Raw genomic sequence first — 18,462 nt, 5'->3', positions numbered from 1 at the left:
ACAGAGATAAGAAGAGGTGTTGAATATTTTAAAATGGAGGCATTGCTAACAAGGAGGAGTTGAGGCTTGGAGAAAGACTTTCAGATGACTTGGAGCTTTTAGAGGGTAAACAGAAAATGCATGAATTGATTAAAGCATGAATGGAGTTTTATCAAGACTAGATATAACAAAGACCTGCTTCAGCATTAACTTTGTTGGGGTGGAGTTGACAAATAAGAGGCAAAAACAAAATCTGTTTCTAAGATTCGATGAACTTAAATCCCATGCTCTTTCACTTGGAGAAAATTTCATTATTCACAGCATTTTCATAGAACGTTCAAGTTCAAAGCTGAAGTGTTTTATCTGTTAGAATCAATCGAAAGTAAAATGACCAGAAAATTAGAATCTTTGAAATTTATTCATTGATTTGCATTTCGGCATTGAACATTTTCACTCGATGTATTTCCAGCAATTAACACTTCCCATCTCATGTTTTTATAGAATGAAGTATATTGAAGATAGTAGTGAATGGTCCCGTATCACTTTGTTGCTTTGCAGGTTCGAAAGCGGAGGTGCGTTGAGAAAGGAGCATGTTATATTGATGCTGATGACGGGGCTTTGGAAGAAGGAAATGCTGGATTTTGCAAGATTAAAACAAATTCTGAAGCCCAACATGTTCTACATTTCCCAGAAGTATGTTGAATACCTTTGATCTTTTGAAAGATTTTCTGTTGTTCTGAATTAATGTAGTGAAATGTTCAATTTTAAAATAGTCTACTAAGAAGATTATAACATTTTTTATGAATTTAATTTTTGGATTGTTAGCATCATGGACAAAGTCACTTGCTGCAGAAAAACTGCAAACACACATCAGGTCAAGCAGCAGTGGGAAATGTTGACTGTTGTCTTGCATGGATGTTGCCCAACCCATTGAGTTCTTTCAAAATGTGTGTTCCAGTTTTTCAGCATCTCTCTTTCTTGCTTCTGCATTTTGAAGTCTCTAAGAGGTGTGTCAACCCTGAAGAGGGTTTTCTCCACCCTTCAACAGGAATTGTGTAAGAAGCTCTCTTCCCCCCCCCCCCACCCCCACCCCCTCCACAGATCTCTGCATTCTTGATGAAGGGTTTTGCTATGAAAGGTTGACTATCTTTCAATTTGAATATCTCTAAGCTAATGTTTGTTTCTACAGAACTTGTATTGTGGTCTATCTTTTGTGACATTTGCAAAGAAGAAAGTCTGAGGGTCATTATCAGATGCTTTCCTTGGAAAGTCCTTACATTTCAATTGCAGAGATATTCCCTGCTATTTGTTGAGATAGCTCTTCAGAAAATTCGCTAGTATCTATAAGCATAGCCACTTTTTCAAATTCTTGCTGGCTTGCAGATCACTGAACATTTTGAAATTATTCTCTAATTTTACCTTAAGAATAGATTTCAGTAATTTACCAATCAATTATATTATTTTTTCTTTCTCCTTTCTTAAATAACAAGTAGATGTGTCCATTTTACTAATCTAATGGTTTTCTAAACCAAGAAAATTGTTCTTTTTGCCCGCAGCAATAATTGTTATGATGAAAGAGGGGGCATTAATTTGAATCCAGTTATGAAGTAAATTCAGTTTAAAGCAACAGTTTTTGATTGAGACTTGAGCAATATGAGATTAATTTCTCATGAAATATTTATCAGGCAATTGTCACAAGTTTAACAATATTAGTACTAAATGGATCACATGACAATTTTAAATTGCTGTTCTTCACTATTGCAAAACATCAATGGGTCAAGCAAGTCAGAAGATGTAATTTAAATTATTGACCCTACAGCTGTTTTTGATTTGATAATTTCCTAAAACAGTTAATAATTTACCTCAGTTTTAAGTTTTAATTTCAGTTAATCCTATCACTTTATACATTACAGTTGCAACTGCAGTTTGGAAACTGTACAATTTTGTAGTGATAAAGTTTTTACGGCATTGAAAGGACACAATCATTTTGAAGGAATAGATAGATAAGAACAATTGTGCAAGATGGGCATGATCTGCCTGGAAAATAAGGCTCAGAGATCACAAGATGACTGTACACATTTAAAAAAAAATGAGCTAAAGTAGTCAATAACCAGCTGTTTTTGCCTGTTCTAGAACTGAAGAATCAGGAAGTGGACATTTGTTTATTCCTCCTGCATAAACACTATTTCAATGAATGAGTCCTAGAGCATGATCCAGCCCCAACTCATCCATGCCAACTAAGTTGGCATTCTACACATCCCATTTGCCTGCATTTGGCTCATCATTCTCAGCCCTTCTTATCCGTACATCTGTCCAAATGGCTTTTGTTGTATTTGCTTTTATCGCTCTCTGGTAGCTCAGTTCACATATGGACTACACACTGAATATAAAATGGACCTTAAATCATGGCCTCTAGTTCTAGGATTGCCTATCCTGGGACCACCGGAGATGCTCCTACTCACAAAACAATATTTATTTATTTGTAGAGATTAAATAATTGTCCTGCATGTGTTTTGATTGAATGTGTATTATGTCTGGTTGTGTGTCTGTGTGTTTTTGCACCGAGGACCAGAGAATGCTATTTTGTTGGGTTTTACTTTTACAATTGGATGACAATTGACTTGAACTTGACTTGGTTTGAAATTATTTAAAAAAAAAAATTCCTTAAATATTGAAAAATCCACTCAAGAAATTCATTAAAATGGGGTGGCACAGTGAATACTTGTCTGCACTTGCCTTTTCGATGCAAATTGCTGAAACCAATAAAATGGGTTTGTTGACTCAGTGATTGAGTGGAAGGACATCTATGTTGCAGTATGCAGGCAAGAAAGTAAGGAACAAGCTAGGTGGCAGTTTTCTGTCAAAGTCCTGGTTGACCAGCAGCACATCCTTGCCCATTGAATTTGTGGTTGCTGAGAATGTTGGAAAAAAATTTCAAAAACAGAAATAATTACTTACTAATAACTTTTCAAACATTATTATAATTTCAAAAATATCAACCACAAGGATTGAAATTTTGATTATCTAGCAATCAAAATTATTCAACATACAGACGAAGTTTTAAAGTAAATTTGAAGTAAAAATTAGCACTGTTCTTGGAAATGTTCAGTTTCTGTTTGGGGGAAAAATGTGTTGTTTAGCTGTATGAACAGTAGGGGGTATCGTTGTCCTGTCGTAGCAAGCTGAGTCACATTAGAATTTCACTACTGATGATGCTCTAATACAAAGAAAAAAACAAGTCACTCTTTTCCTCTCCTTAACATGGTTTGCATCTTTCTTTTCCGATTCTGAGGAAGTTGATAATACAAAAGCAATCATTTTAATCCATTATGTTGGAGGCACTCTTTTTAAAGAACAAATTGTACTGTCCTGTACTTTTCCAACTTAGCTTCAGATACTTATAATCCTTTCAAAATCTTTCTTGTAGCAAAACATTTCTATGCTTTAACTACGATACTTAAATAATTTTCTCATAACCTCATGCCACACTCACTAAGTAATAATTTTTAAACTGGCAATTTCTACCCCCTTCCTCCTCACTGAAATGTTATATTTTTAAATCCAAAATCTGAAGCTGTCTCATTGAGTAACATGGTCTTACTCGTGTAATGGTATTGTGCTTCCTTCAAAACAAAAATGTTTTTTATTTTCATATCAATGCAAATTGAGCATTCAATAATACTACTGATCAGAAAGTTGATTTAGTCCCATTCAGTGAAATACATACTTAATAGCAGGAAGCAGTTCTTAACTATTTCGATAAAGTTAACATAGGCATTGTTTTGAAGGATTTTGAGATTGAGTGTTTTTGAATTTTTAGTTGATCAGGAAAACCATTTTGGAAAGCCAGGTTTTGTTGTGGCATGCACTGCTTTCTTGTGACTCACACTTGCACTACTGAGAAGAACTGTAAAAGTACTTGGAACATCCAGTGGTTTGGTGAAAAGAATCCTAGTCCTGTGGCGGTCTTTCACACAATGCTGTATTGCATCGTCTTCCTTACACTGTTCATAATAGATTAAGAACGACTTCAATTACAAATTTCTGGAGACTGGCAGTCTGTTACAATGCAAGTCATTGGAGTGTCCGAGAGTAATTTACAGTAATAGGGTGAAGAAAGTTGCGGATTTGTATTTCACTCTCTCACCTGACACCGCACTTGATCCTTTGCATGTTGATTGACGTTTTGAATGGGCCCTTTGAAATGAGCTCCAGCTTAATTAAAATGCTTGCTAAGTTGGCTACGATCAGTGAGTGCCAGTGATAAATATTGAATTGAGTTCACCTGGTGGTTACAGTGAGTGCATTAAACAGCTGCTTTGTGTAGCATATCCATGTGATTATTGAAGGAGAGCACTTGTAAGAAAAGGAACAGAAAGAATAGATGTTGAATGATAGTATAGCATTCTTGCTTCATTTCTCGTATCATATTTGGGTGTGAGAGTGTGAGATTTCACACGGTAGGAATTTGGAGTTGTATCATTCACATGCCTTTGTAACTGTATGAAGTGGAAAAATTTGTTTTGTATGGCACCTTTTCTTGTTCATTTGCAAAGGTGAAGGAAAGAATCTGCAGAATGTAATGTTGACTTAAATTACACTCATTTTAATATCTGTTGATTAGAGCTTTCTAATGTTCTAAGTTAGTGATATCATGAGGTTAACCTGCTTTCCATGGGGTATAGTAATGTATATTATTGTACCGTGTGTTGGTCCTGATTATGCTTCGTTGAGGCTGATGGTCCCATAGGAAATTATTGCCAAGCTGGCCTCTGCCATTTCATGTGCCTTCACCTTGTTTTTTTTTTACAAGCTGAAGTGCACATTGGGGGTCAGCTGCAAGTTTATTGTTGGTCTTGTCATTGATTCCAGGTTTGACACTTGGATGAACTGAATTGCGCTTTGTATCTGGAGAATGGGAGCACCAACCTTAATTAAAAAGGCCAGTTTAATTGAGGCTTTTTGTTTTTCTTTACTTGCAAATGCTTTAGTTTAATTAATACTACTTTGTGTCTATTTTTATTAAATGTTCTGTGTTTAATCCATATCAATTTTTAAAATCTCTTTTTAATCTCAGTGCAACATATTAGGTATCAAAGCAGTCTTGGGGGCAGGTTCTTGTGTTTCACCACCTGAGGCCTACTTACCGCTGGCTATAAACTCTACTTCGTGAAAGAGCCATGTAGTAGAGATTTTCACTTTAGCCAATCCTGTGGTTTCCCCCAGATGGTTAGTATATTGTTGGATTAACAATGCTAAGTGAGGTAGAAGGGGTGTTGCCAGTTAACGATGGTAGGGGGCAGATTGAGACAATCTGTTAAAAATGTCTTGACGCATGGCATCATGTTCTCTGCGGGTTGTACACATTTTCTGGCTGTTTAGCCTCCTACTCATTTGGCATCTTATTGTGATCTGGGTGGTGCTTATCTCATGAATGGCTGCATGCAGTATAAAACAAAGATGACGCAGGATTTATGTCAGTGGAAAGAAATATTTCAACAGTTTTTTTAAAAAAAACAAAATGCTCATAAATGTTATTGAGCATTCAATAATACTACTGATCAGAAAGTTGGTTTATTCCCATTCAGTGAAATACATAACTTAATAGCAGGAAGCAGTTCTTAACTATTTCAATAAAGTTAACATAGGCATTTTTTTTGAAGGATTATGTGATAGAGAGTGTTTTTGAATTGATCAGGAAAACCATTTTGGAACGCCGGGTTTTGTGGTGGCATGCACTGCTTTCTTGTGACTCACACTTGCACGACTGAGAAGAACTGCAAGAAGCATGTGTGTCAGTTGAACAGTCAGCATTTTGGATTCGAGATACTTGGTAAGAACAGAGTCTGGTTGAGTGTTTTCAGCATTTTTTGTTTTTATTTCATATTTTGAGCACCTTAATTTTTTTGTTGCTTTTGGTTTTTAAGCATTGGTGCTTTTATTGTATTGGATTAAAATGGAGGCAGACAGAGCACAAGATAGGGTGGCATGGTTGAGATAGTGGTTAGAGCAATGCCTTTACAGTGCCAGCACTGAAGACCAGGGTTTGAATCCCACACTGTCTGTCAGGAGTTTGTATGTTCTCCCTGTGTCTGCATGGGTTTTCCCTGGGGGCTCCAGTTTCCACCCACCGTTCAAAACCTATCGGGGGCATAGTTTAATTGGGTGGTGCAGACTCATGGGGTGAAATGGTCTGCTGTATGTCTAATTTTTATAAAAAAAAGTTGTGGTTGATACAAGGATTGTAATTGGACTTGAGAGTTATTAGTAAGTGAAACATTGAATAAAGTGACTAATAACAGAAGTAGATCTGTGGGAACAGATTCTCTGTTTGTAAACTTGTCTTATGGTCTTAAAAGTTGAACATCAAAATAATACGTGCAAGAACTATTTATGAAAGAAACTTGATGGCTTAATGTTCATCTGAGAGAATGAAGATTTGCATTATGTGGAAGTGTCAGAAAATTATCTGGCATAGATCGTTTCTTTTCCCTATATAGTCAGTGTCTATAGGTCAAAGTAAACGGTAGGGCACTGAGGATTGGGGTAGAACAGAGGGATCTGGGAATATTGATACATAATACCCTGAAAGTGGTGTCACAAGTAGAGTCAGAAAGAGCTTGCGGCACACTGACCTTCATGAATCAAAGTATTGAGTATAGGAGTTGGGATGTTATGATGAAGTTATAAAAGATATAGGCGAGGCCAAACATGGAGTATTGTATTCAGTTTTGGTCTGAACACCAAACTACAGAAAGGATATCAATCAGATTGAAAGAGTGCAGAGGAAATTTACCTGAATGTGGCCAGGAATTGAAGTTACACAGGTTAAGACTTTTTTTTTCCACCCTTGAGCATGAAGGATGAGGGGAGATTTGATAGAGTTATACAAAATTATGATGTGTATGGAGTAAATGCAAGCAGGCTTTTTCTAGTGAGGTGAGATTAAAAAAAAACTAGGACATGGATTAAGAGAGAAAGGTGAAAAGTTTAAACGGAACATTTGGGGGAACATCTTCACTCAGTGTGGAATGAGCTGCCAGTTGAAGTAGTGAATGCAGGCTCAATTTTGACAATTAAAAATAAATTTCAACATGTACATGGACAGGAGGGATAAGGCCCGGGACTAGTCAGAAAAATAATTCAGCACAGACTAGAAGAGCATGTTTCTGTGCTGTAGAGTTTTAAAGTAGAGGTGCATCAATTGTATATCAGTCATCAAAGAATGTGACTGAGTTACTGTGACAACAAGTCTTGAACATTTATTTCTATCTTCAGTAATCTTAATCAAAGAAAAGGAATGAATTGTCTCTGAGATACTGAGATTCTACTGAGGTGTAACATGGTAAAGAAATGATCTGCCTTTTAAATGATTTTCATATATATATTGCTTGTATGATCTAAAATGAATTCATTCAATTTGCAATTGCGTTTGAACCAATATTATTCTTCTCATCTGTGCTTGGCAACAAATTTCAGTGAATTAAAACTGACATGAATGTAGTCAGTACCCAGCAAAACAATAATGTAGATAATTCATTGACGTCAAAAAAAATACATTTAATCAGACCAAAGTGACAAAATAAGGACGAGAATAAATGGAATCTTTACAAAGCATCTGGTGAGTATTGAGAAACGGGTAATCAACAGACACTGCAGATCGCCAAGAAAAGCACTTAATCCACACTAAATATTGTGAAAATGGAGGCACCACCTGTTCTGAGACGTAATGATCCATTGGTAGTGGATTTAGGTGGTTGCTTTCCATCAGTGTAGAAAATGCAACTGCTATCTTTAGGTGAAACAGTATGGTGCAAGGTATTAAAAGCTTAGAAGAACATAAATCGCTACTAATCCATAAGCGGCATAGAAAAACAATAGGGATTATAAAATCATTTCCGATTTTTAAATTCTTTATATAAACTCTGTTTGCTTTAACAGATTTTTATCAAGAAGTAAAGGCTAACTGCAGCTTTTACACATGTACTCAGCAGAAGCTGACCATGCACTTGTGTAATGCGCCATGCTTTAATTTCCACACATTAGTATTTAACTGTTCATGATCATTACTGGTAGACATCCTGTTAATCCCTGAAAGCCAACTGTTAAAATTTTTGTTGCATTTTGAATTTAATTCATTATTGAATTTGTTTAGTCTAGAGTATTCATGAAAGAATAGTTCTTGTTTTTTGTTTGAGCCATGCGATGTTTAAAAATAACCGTGTATGTCACTATTTCTGTTTCTCCACTTTGGAAACTTCACAGTCTTGAATAATCTTTCTATTGACAAAGTCGTAACCTTCAGTGCCATTCTTAAATTGGTATTATTCATGATTTTGACCATCTTCAATTGTTCTTTTTCACTTTGCCCTACCTCCATCTGCAGCAGTCTCTTCTTGGTTTAAACCTGACATGGTCACTAAATTCTTCACGAATGCTGCCTGATCTGCTAAATACATAATATTTCTGGCCATTTGGGTGCCCTCCTACCCCATTTCCATTTCTGGCTAATAACCAATTAAAATGTCCACTTTCACGTGTAGTCATCTTGATGGTCTTCCTCACAACTGGGCTGCCTTTATCCAAGGAAGCATTGTAAGGACCCTTTTTCCCAGTTTCTTCAAATCCTTCATATCTATTATGAATTTGAACTTTGATGCCATTTTCCTAATCATTTTTCTCATCTTTCCTCAAATGAGGTTTCTCTTCACCCTAATTGACAGCACTTTGGACCATATCTGACCCATTTCTCACACTTTTCCCATTCTTGCTCTTTTCTTTCAGAGCCATAAAATATTTCCAGTTGTCCTTTTACCACAACAGTTTTAGCACTCAACAGCTTTATTCCTCCAACCATGGCACACCATCTCAAAATCCATCCATCCTATTCTGTTCCTTCTTCCTTATCTCCAGCACCTCATTTTTTTTCAAGGCATCTCCTCCCTCAAGGGAAGGAATTGCATGGCCTGCTCTCTCCACTATGCAGATTGCAGCATTTCCTATAATTTGCTTGCATTTTGGTTGAATGAACTCTTTGTAGATGGTCACAGCACAGAAAAGGGCCATTTGGCCCATGTACATGACAATCCAACTACAGTAGTCCCATTTGCTTGCATTCAACCCATATCCTTCTAAACCTTTCAAATACACATAGCTATTTCTACCACTTCCTCTAGCAGTTTTTTTATATATACTCACCTATGTCATAAAGGTGACATTCGATTCTTCTTTAACTGCTTGTGACCCATTCTCCTTTATTTTGATGTGATATGGAGCTAATTGGTTGTTTAGCTGAGCATTTCTGTTAAATTTGCAAGCACGATGGTGACTCCTGGTTGCTTGACATTTTAGTAGATACCACGTCCACTGCTCACTTTCACAGATAATTCCTCTTGAACAACATTTGAGGCTCCTTAAGGTCTTCAGAACTCTATGTGAAGTTCAACAATCCTCTATTTGTCATTTGCACTTGCCCAATTTATTTGCAGAAGGCAGATGCCCAATGAAAATTCTCATCTTCCTATATACTCTATTTTTTTTTCCATTTCCACTCCATTTTGACATGGATCTTTGTTTTTAATTGCTTGTCTTCTTCCAGACATTTTCTTGATCTTTGCCTGCTTCATTAGAAGACTGTTTCATCCCTTAACGTTTACTGGTTTAAATGAAGGATTAAAAAATGACTTGAAGCATTAAGGCTGTTTCCTTCTCCCTGTGTGTGATTTAGCATGTTGAGTATCAGCAGTATTGTGTGTGTTTACAGGTGATCCCAATCTTATGGCCATTTGAGTAATGGAAATTTGCTCTTTCAGAATTACAAATTACTACCCAAAAATTTATTTTAAAAATATTTTTACTGAAATTTACAATTATACAAAATTAAATTGTACAGTTATATTTTAGGATGCATTTGCAGAAGAATGAAAGCATATGGGCCAAAACCCCTTCCATTTTGCAAAGTTAGAGAAAAAATCTAAAGTGGATGTCAAGTGATGACAACTTGGAAACCGTCAACACAGAATTGACGTTTAGATCAATCTTAAAACTTTAGATTATGGTAACGATCCATGAAAGGACCCCATGTCTTTAAGAAATTAGTATTAGAATCTTTAATGGGATAGCTAATTTTTTCCTAAACTTAAACAGGACATGACATCACTTAACCATTGTTTGTGTAGGTGGAGTTTTTTCCTTCCATTGATCAATGCACGTCTGGCAATGAAGTAAAGGATAAAATTTGGTTTTGAGATGAAGTCAATAAAACACAATCATCATCAGATAATCCAAACAGAGCAATTAAAGGGCAAGGTTCCAATCTAACCTTGAGAATCACCAATAGTGTGTGGGGGCGGGGGAATATCTTTCCAAAAATTTTCTAGACTAGGGCAAAACCAAAACATGTGAACCAAGGAAGCATCCGCAATTATACATTTTTCACATAGAGGATTTGTATCAGAATAAAAATGAGCTAATTTAGCTTCAGATAAATGTTCTCTAAGGACTACTTTAAATTGCAATAAACAATGTCTTGCCCAAAGGGAAGTAGTATTAATCAAATTACAAATGGAATCCCAAACCTTGTCAGAAAATGAAAGATTCAAATCCTGGCTCTTGACCGTAACGAAAGAGGCTGTTTTTAAATCAAGCAAATTTATTATAAGTAAGAGATATGAAACCTTTGTTCGAAAATTGAAAATCCAAATCAAGAATATTCACCTCAGGAATTTGTGGAAAATTGGGAATCTGAGATTGAGCAAAATGTCTAACTTGTAAATATCTTTTTTTAAAAATATTTGGTAAATTAAATTTTGCCCCCAATTGTTCCAAAGAAGCAAAGCTACTACCCAAAACTACCCAGAAATTTGAGATGTGGAATAAAATTCTTACAGAATTTATGTAGGAGAAAAATAATCAAAAACATGAACAAAACAAATGATCAATTTGTATTCGTATCACTGTGGGTTAGAAGTCCCACCTTTGCTATGCCTTCTCCAAGCTAAGAGCACGTGAACAGACATTTAAGAGCATTACTACTATCCTACGTTATACAGGAGCTGCTGCAGCCATGGCTAAATCTTTAAATTAATACTTCAGCCTTTACTTCGCCTCCACTAAGTTAATATTACCCCTGAACTCTGCAAATCCTATCCATTTCCCTATTATTCCCATTTCTTTAATTATTTCCTATCCAAGAGCCTTGCATGGCAGAGAAAATGTCTCGCAGACGAAGAGTGCGACTGCACTGTACTCTCAGGCGTCTGTTCTTAAGACCATTGATTGGAGACAATGTGGCAAAGTAGGTACACTGTTGTGATTGCCAACGCAATCTACAGTGTCATATTCCAGATCTTATTGCCCCACAATATTGAGTGAATAAAAATAGACAAAATTTCTGGTTTCCTTTGCACATCTGTTTCTGGAATCTAATGGACAATAATTATGGGGCCTGTCACAAAATATTAATGGGGATACAGATTTTTGGTTTTAAATATTAATAACTGAAAAGCAACTGCAAAGACCTCTGGTTATAACATGGGATTCATTGAGAAAAGTGGGCTTGCATTCCAGAAAATAGCAATGTGGATAGTTTTCTAGGAATGCAACCTCTCATGGATGCTCTTTGTATTTAAAATTTTCATCATTTGTGTTGTATTTCTTCTGTAATCTTTCTGGTTTGAGGAGAGTTAACTATTTCTGCAAGGGAACTGTTTCACACATTTAATATTTTTGTGTGAAATAAAATTTCACGGTTCTGCAGTTTCTGTTAAAATAAAATTAGTGATTTGGAAAAGGATTATGCTCTTAAAAATGTGCAGGATAATTTGCTAACTATATGATCCAAATATGAGACATTGGATTTGTGCACTGTTAACAAAAGCAGAACATTTCTGATAGAAATAGCTTGTGGTCTTGATTAGTTGCCCTTTAATTTTAGTGTCAGAGAGTGGGAAACTTTTTTTATTCATTGTGTTATTATAGCAAGTCATCAAGCGTCCAAAAGCTCTGATTATAAACCAAATGCAAAAAAAAATATGCTGAATATTCATTCTCTGACATGTAGCAGAAGAAAAAAGTTTGATGTTTATTTAATAATGAATAAGATGATTTGCTACTCCAGTTATCCCTTCATATGGTAAAGAAACAGTATTTTGGGTGTTGACTTTGGGGTTTTCACACCTTTTGACACTCAAGATGTATGAGTTGGAAAACAAAATACTTTACAAAGCATGTGACTAAATCGATAACTTGGCCTTTACACCACAATCATTTTTAGTTGCAAAGACACTGCAAAATGGAGAAAATTATGAATAGAAGAGCACACCCTTATTCTGATCGATTGCAAATGTTTTGCATTTAGTTTGGAAAAACATTAGGAAAATTACAAAATCACTTAAATTGCAATGGTAGTGGTAGAAGCACTCATGAGAATGATGCTTAAGGAGCTTTTTTGACACTTCTTTGAGTGCTGTGTTCAGAATTGTATCTGCTGTGGACATTCAACAAATGAGATATTGAAGGCTTAATGCAGTTTTCATTACAAGCTGCAAAACTTGCTTTGTGGGCACAAACCATGTCAGACATCAGTGCACCTATAAATTACACCTATGTGTCAGCTGTTTTCTGCCTAGATGCTGACAAGAGCTCCATTCATAATTCTTTTTATCCCTTCAATGAATAGGTAATTATTCGATATAAAGCAGGATATTTCGATCAGGCTATTTAGTGCAGCAGTGTAGGGTAACAAAATCTGCTGTTATTGGCAACCTGAGAGGAGAATGTTAGAGTTCCTACAGTGATGTAACATTAGCTGCTTTGAACGGCTGTTTATTTGGCACACTACTGAACCTTTGATTCTAGTAACTGACTGCACAAGATGGGTCACATTTACCCCTATTCTTTCATGTATTGTAATATTTAATAACAGACAGTTGAGTGGTATGGTGGGTAATTTGAACTTGCTTTTCCATAGATCAGAGGCAAAAAAAACAACTTGGTCCTCAGTATTGTGGTATAACCCAAACAGTGACATAGCATTTGTTATTAGAGGATAATCTTACTGATTTAAGTTGAAAGAGGCAAATATTTCTTCTCTTTGATATGATTGAAGGTAAGTAGCATAGGGTAGTAACACAATAAATCTCTGGATTCAATTGATGGCATTTTTTCAGTATCTAATTTTGGAAAGTCTTTTGAAATATATATTTAATATTTCACATTCTAATGGACTGTATAGTTCATTTTGTGAAAGGCTGTTTTAGTTTGTGCACATTTCAAGAGTGAGAGTTGAGAAAGAACCTAGAACAAAAATGGAACAGACCCTTCATTCCACAATGTCTGTGATGAACTAAAGCCAAATTAAAGTAAATCTGTTCTGCCTGTACATGATCCATATCCTCTATTTCCTTTATATTTCCTCATCTTTCATAATTACTGTAATTTTGCCTAGCCCATTCCAGGCACATATCACTCTGTGTAAAACGAAAATGCCCTGCACATCTTTAAACTTCCCTCTTCTCTCCTTAATTTCATGTCCTATTTTTGACATTTTTACCCTGTGGGGGCGGGGGGGGGGGTGGTGGTGAGAAGATTCTAACTGTCTATCTATGCTTCTCAATGTTATAAAATTCTATCGGCTTTCCCCTCTGACATGTCAGACAAAATAACCCAAGTTTGGCCAATTACTCCTATTGGTTCATACTCTCTCATCCAGACAGCATCTTGCAAAATCTTTTTTATAATCTTTCCAAAGCCTCTCCATGTCCTTCCTGTAATGAGGCGACCAGAATTGCGATCAGCACACAAAGTGCAACTTAAACAAAGTTTTATATACAACTTCTTACTCTTGTACTGAATCCCCAATGAGGGCAAGTACGACTTGCACATTCTTTACCATCCTATCTGTTTGCATGCTCACTTTTGGGGAATTATGAAAACCCAAAGACCTCTGTGCATTTATGCTGTTGAGGGTCCTGCCATTAACTGTGTTCTTTTGCTTTGCATTTGACCTCTGAGTATAACACTTCACAATTGCTGAGATTAAACTCCATCTATCATTTCTCTGCCCATATCTGTATCTGCTCTATAATCTGTGGAATCCTTTGATACCCCTGAAACCCTCTGGGATCAGCTGAAGACTGCCATACTGCAATCCACTGAAGAGATACTGGGCTTCTCCTCCAGGAAAAACAAGGTCTGGTTCGACGAAAACAACCAGGAAATCCAGGAGCTGCTGGCAAAGAAGCGAGCTACCCACCAGGCTCACCTTGCAAAGCCATTCTGGCCAGAGAAGAAACGAGCCTTCCGTCGCGTATGCAGTCATCTTCAGCGCAAACTCCAGGAGATCCAAAATGAGTGGTGGACTAGCCTCGCCAAACGAACCCAGCTCAGCGCGGACATTGGCGACTTCAGGGGTTTTTACGAGGCTCTAAAGGCTGTGTACGGCCCCTCACCCCAAGTCCAAAGACCGCTGCGCAGCTCAGACAGCAAAGTCCTCCTCAGCGACAAGATCTCCATCCTCAACCGATGGTCAGAACACTTCCAATCTCTTTTCAGTGCCAACCGCTCAGTCCAAGAATCCGCCCTGCTCCAGCTCCCTCAACAGCCCTTGAGACTAGAGCTGGATGAGGACCTCACCCAGGAAGAGACATACAAAGCAAACTGAACAACTGAAAAGTGACAAAGCAGCAGGTATGGATGGAATCCCCACCCCCCCCCCCCCAGAGTTCTGGAAGGCTGGCGGCAAAACTCTGCATGCCAAACTGCATGAGTTTTTCAAGCTCTGCTGGGACAAAGGAAAGCTGCCTCAGGACCTTCGTGATGCCATCATCATCACCCTGTACAAAAACAAAGGTGAGAAATCAGACTGCTCAAACTACAGGGGAATCACGTGGCTCTCCATTGCAAGCAAAATCTTCGCTAGGATTCTCCTAAATAGAATAATACCTAGTGTCGCCGAAAATGTTCTCCCAGAATCGCAGTGCGGCTTTCGCGCAAACAGAGGAACTACTGACATGGTCTTTGCCCTCAGACAGCTCCAAGAAAAGTGCAGAGAACAAAACAAAGGACTCTACATCACCTTTGTTGACCTCACCAAAGCCTTCGGCACCGTGAGTAGGAAAGGGCTTTGGCAAATACTAGAGTGCCTCGGATGCCCCCCAAAGTTCCTCAACATGGTTATCCAACTGCACGAAAACCAACAAGGTCGGGTCAGATGCAGCAATGAGCTCTCTGAACCCTTCTCCATTAACAATGGCGTGAAGCAAGGCTGCGTTCTCGCACCAACCCTCTTTTCAATCTTCTTTAGCATGATGCTGAAACAAGCCATGAAAGACCTCAACAATGAAGACGCTGTTTACATCCGGTACCGCACGGATGGCAGTCTCTTCAATCTGAGGCACCTGCAAGCTCACACCAAGACACAAGAGAAACTTGTCCGTGAACTACTCTTTGCAGACGATGCCGCTTTAGTTGCCCATTCAGAGCCAGCTCTTCAGCGCATGACGTCCTGTTTTGCGGAAACTGCTAAAATGTTTGGCCTAGAAGTCAGCCTGAAGAAAACTGAGGTCCTCCATCAGCCAGCTCCCCACCATGACTACCAGCCCCCCCACATCTCCATCGGGCACACAAAACTCAAAACGGTCAACCAGTTTACCTATCTCGGCTGCACCATTTCATCGGATGCAAGGATCGACAACGAGATAGACAACAGACTCGCCAAGGCAAATAGCGCCTTTGGAAGACTACACAAAATAGACTGGAAAAACAACCAACTGAAAAACCTCACAAAGATTAGTGTATACAGAGTTGTTGTCATACCCACACTCCTGTTCGGCTCCGAATCATGGGTCCTCTACCGGCATCACCTACGGCTCCTAGAATGCTTCCACCAGCGTTGTCTCTGCTCCATCCTCAACATTCATTGGAGCGACTTCATCACCAACATCGAAGTACTCGAGATGGCAGAGGCCGACAGCATCGAATCCACGCTGCTGAAGATCCAACTGCACTGGGTAGGTCACGTCTCCAGAATGGAGGACCATCGCCTTCCCAAGATCGTGTTGTATGGCGAGCTCTCCACTGGCCACCGAGACAGGTGCACCAAAGAAGAGGTACAAGGACTGCCTAAAGAAATCTCTTGGTGCCTGCCACATTGACCACCGCCAGTGGGCTGATATCGCCTCAAACTGTGCATCTTGGCGCCTCACAGTTCGGCAGGCAGCAACCTCCTTTGAAGAAGACCGCAGAGCCCACCTCAGTGACAAAAGACAAAGGAGGAAAAACCCAACCCCAACCAACCAATTTTCCCTTGCAACCACTGCAACCATGTCTGCCTGTCCCGCATCGGACTTGTCAGCCACAAACGAGCCTGCAGCTGATGTGGACATTACCCCTCCATAAATCTTCGTCCGTGAAGCCAAGCCAAAGAAAGAAATACTGTCCAAAACTCCAACAATCATTTTATTATCTGCAAGCTTACTTACCTACCTGTCTCCTTTTTCATCTATATTGTTTGTATATTATCGCAAATAACAGAAGTTCCAGTATAGATTCCTGCAGGAGATCATTGTTTTGGACCTCCACCCAGAATAACACCCTATCTCTACCCTCTGTCTTCCATGGGTAAGCCTGTTTTGAATGTTCTGAGTACCAATTCACTGTGGATCCAATGCACATTTGCCTTTTGAATCAGCCTACCATGAGGGGTGTTATTTTAAATTTTCAGGCCCACAAATCTGTTCCTCCCAAATACACCAATTAATCTACAGTCCTGCAGATTTTTGAAAGGTGGGAGGAAACCAACGCAGACATGGGTAGAATGAACAAACTCCTTAACAGATAGCACCGGATTCAAACCTGGGTCGCTGTCGTGGTAATAGTGCTGTGCTAACCGCCACCCAAACCATGTTGCCAAATCCCATATTAAAATACAACATCCACTGCCCTACTCTCATCAACCATCTTTGCCACCTCCTCAAAAAAAAACTTGATTAGGTTTGTAAGACATGACCTACCTTGCACAAAGCCTTACTGACTGTCCTTAATCTGGCCATGCCTTTTCAAATGTGCACAAGTCGTATTCCTAGGCTTTCTTTCCGATAGGTTGCTGACCACAGATGTTAAGCTAACTGGTCTATTTTTTCCTGGATTATCCTTATTTACCTTCTTTTACAAAAGGATAACATTAGCTACTCACAGGCCTCACCTGTTGTTTTCATTGCAAATTAGAATTGTAGTATTGCTCGGCTCCAAAGTTGAATTTGACATGTTTCTTTTTCTTTGGCTTGGCTTCGCGGACGAAGATTTATGGAGCGGTATTGTCCACGTCAGCTGCAGGCTCGTTTGTGGCTGACAAGTCCAATGCGGGACAGGCAGACATGGTTGCAGGGGAAAATTGGTGGGTTGGGGTTGGGTGTTGGGTTTTTCCTCCTTTGTCTTTTGTCAGTGAGGTGGGCTCTGCGGTCTTCTTCAAAGGAGGTTGCTGCCCGCCGAACTGTGAGGCGCCAAGGTGCACGGTTTGAGGCGACATCAGCCCACTGGCAGTGGTCAATGTGTATAAATGCAAGATAAGCTCTTCTTAAGACTTGTTTATGTTGTGAAATACAGCTGATGAAGAGAGAATTCTGAGGGTCTATCATGTTATACTGTACAGAAATATGATAAAACACTTAAATCTATACAGTTTGGGCAGTTAGACTGCTAGCTTTTACCTGTACTGTGAGCTATTCTCAATATGTCATTCAGCTTTCCTGATTAATGCATCCTATTATGAGTTAGGCACATGAAAACAAGGACTAACCAGTCTGAGAAAGATATTGCAACGTTATGTGCCAAAGATTGCATTTTATAAAATGAGCATTATTCATATTTATGTATTAACTCTTGTTTTATTTCTCAGCTACCTTTTTGTATAGTACTGGAGAAATGCGAGCGGGGTGGGGGGGTGGGGGTGGGGAATGTCATTTAAATTTGTTGGTTATAGTTTACAATTTTCTGCTTTGCAAGTGTGAAAACACTATTAAAAATAATTTTAAGGGTTATAAAATCTTGAGGACTCTGTTGCAAACCTGTGGTTTTGGAAGGGGACATTTATTAAGTTTCCATTCTGGGTATAGTGTAGAGAAGTGTCATACAGCTGATTTAAATATCATTTTGAAGACTATTGCAACTTGGTTGAAAATGATTGAGAATTTCATCTTCCCACATATGCTCTTGATTTCTTATCTATTCCTTTCCCATTCAATTTGGATTTCTCATCTTTAATTTTCTTCATTTCTCATTTTCCCCTAATCTTCCCTCACACTTGTTCCCCTTTCTCCTCTCTTTTTTGTCTCTTGTTTTCTCATCTCCTTCCCCTTTGCTCCCTCTCACTCCCTCTTTCTTCATGATAAATCCCTCCTAATTTCTTAATTTTCCCTCTTTTCACTTTATTTTCCTTTTGTCTTTCATTGTTTTTTTCTTTCTTTGCGTAATGTTACCTGAGGT

General features: G+C 38.3%; 1 protein-coding gene across 5 annotated transcripts in view; it reads left to right on the top strand.

Moving 5' to 3' along the window:
- brip1 (BRCA1 interacting helicase 1) overlaps positions 1–18,462 on the top strand; it is a 342,881-nt gene that overhangs the window by 10,901 nt on the left and 313,518 nt on the right. For all 5 annotated transcript variants that reach the window (XM_069911456.1, XM_069911452.1, XM_069911453.1 and 2 more), the window contains exon 7: positions 538–672. In XM_069911456.1, coding sequence (XP_069767557.1) covers positions 538–672 — 135 coding nt within the window. The remainder of the gene's footprint in view (positions 1–537; positions 673–18,462) is intronic.

This window comes from Narcine bancroftii, chromosome 14 (genome assembly GCF_036971445.1).
Source record: "Narcine bancroftii isolate sNarBan1 chromosome 14, sNarBan1.hap1, whole genome shotgun sequence".
NCBI classification, from domain to species: domain Eukaryota; kingdom Metazoa; phylum Chordata; class Chondrichthyes; order Torpediniformes; family Narcinidae; genus Narcine; species Narcine bancroftii.
Note: the sequence above shows the minus strand (reverse complement) of the source record. Positions and strands in the feature narration are given on the sequence as shown.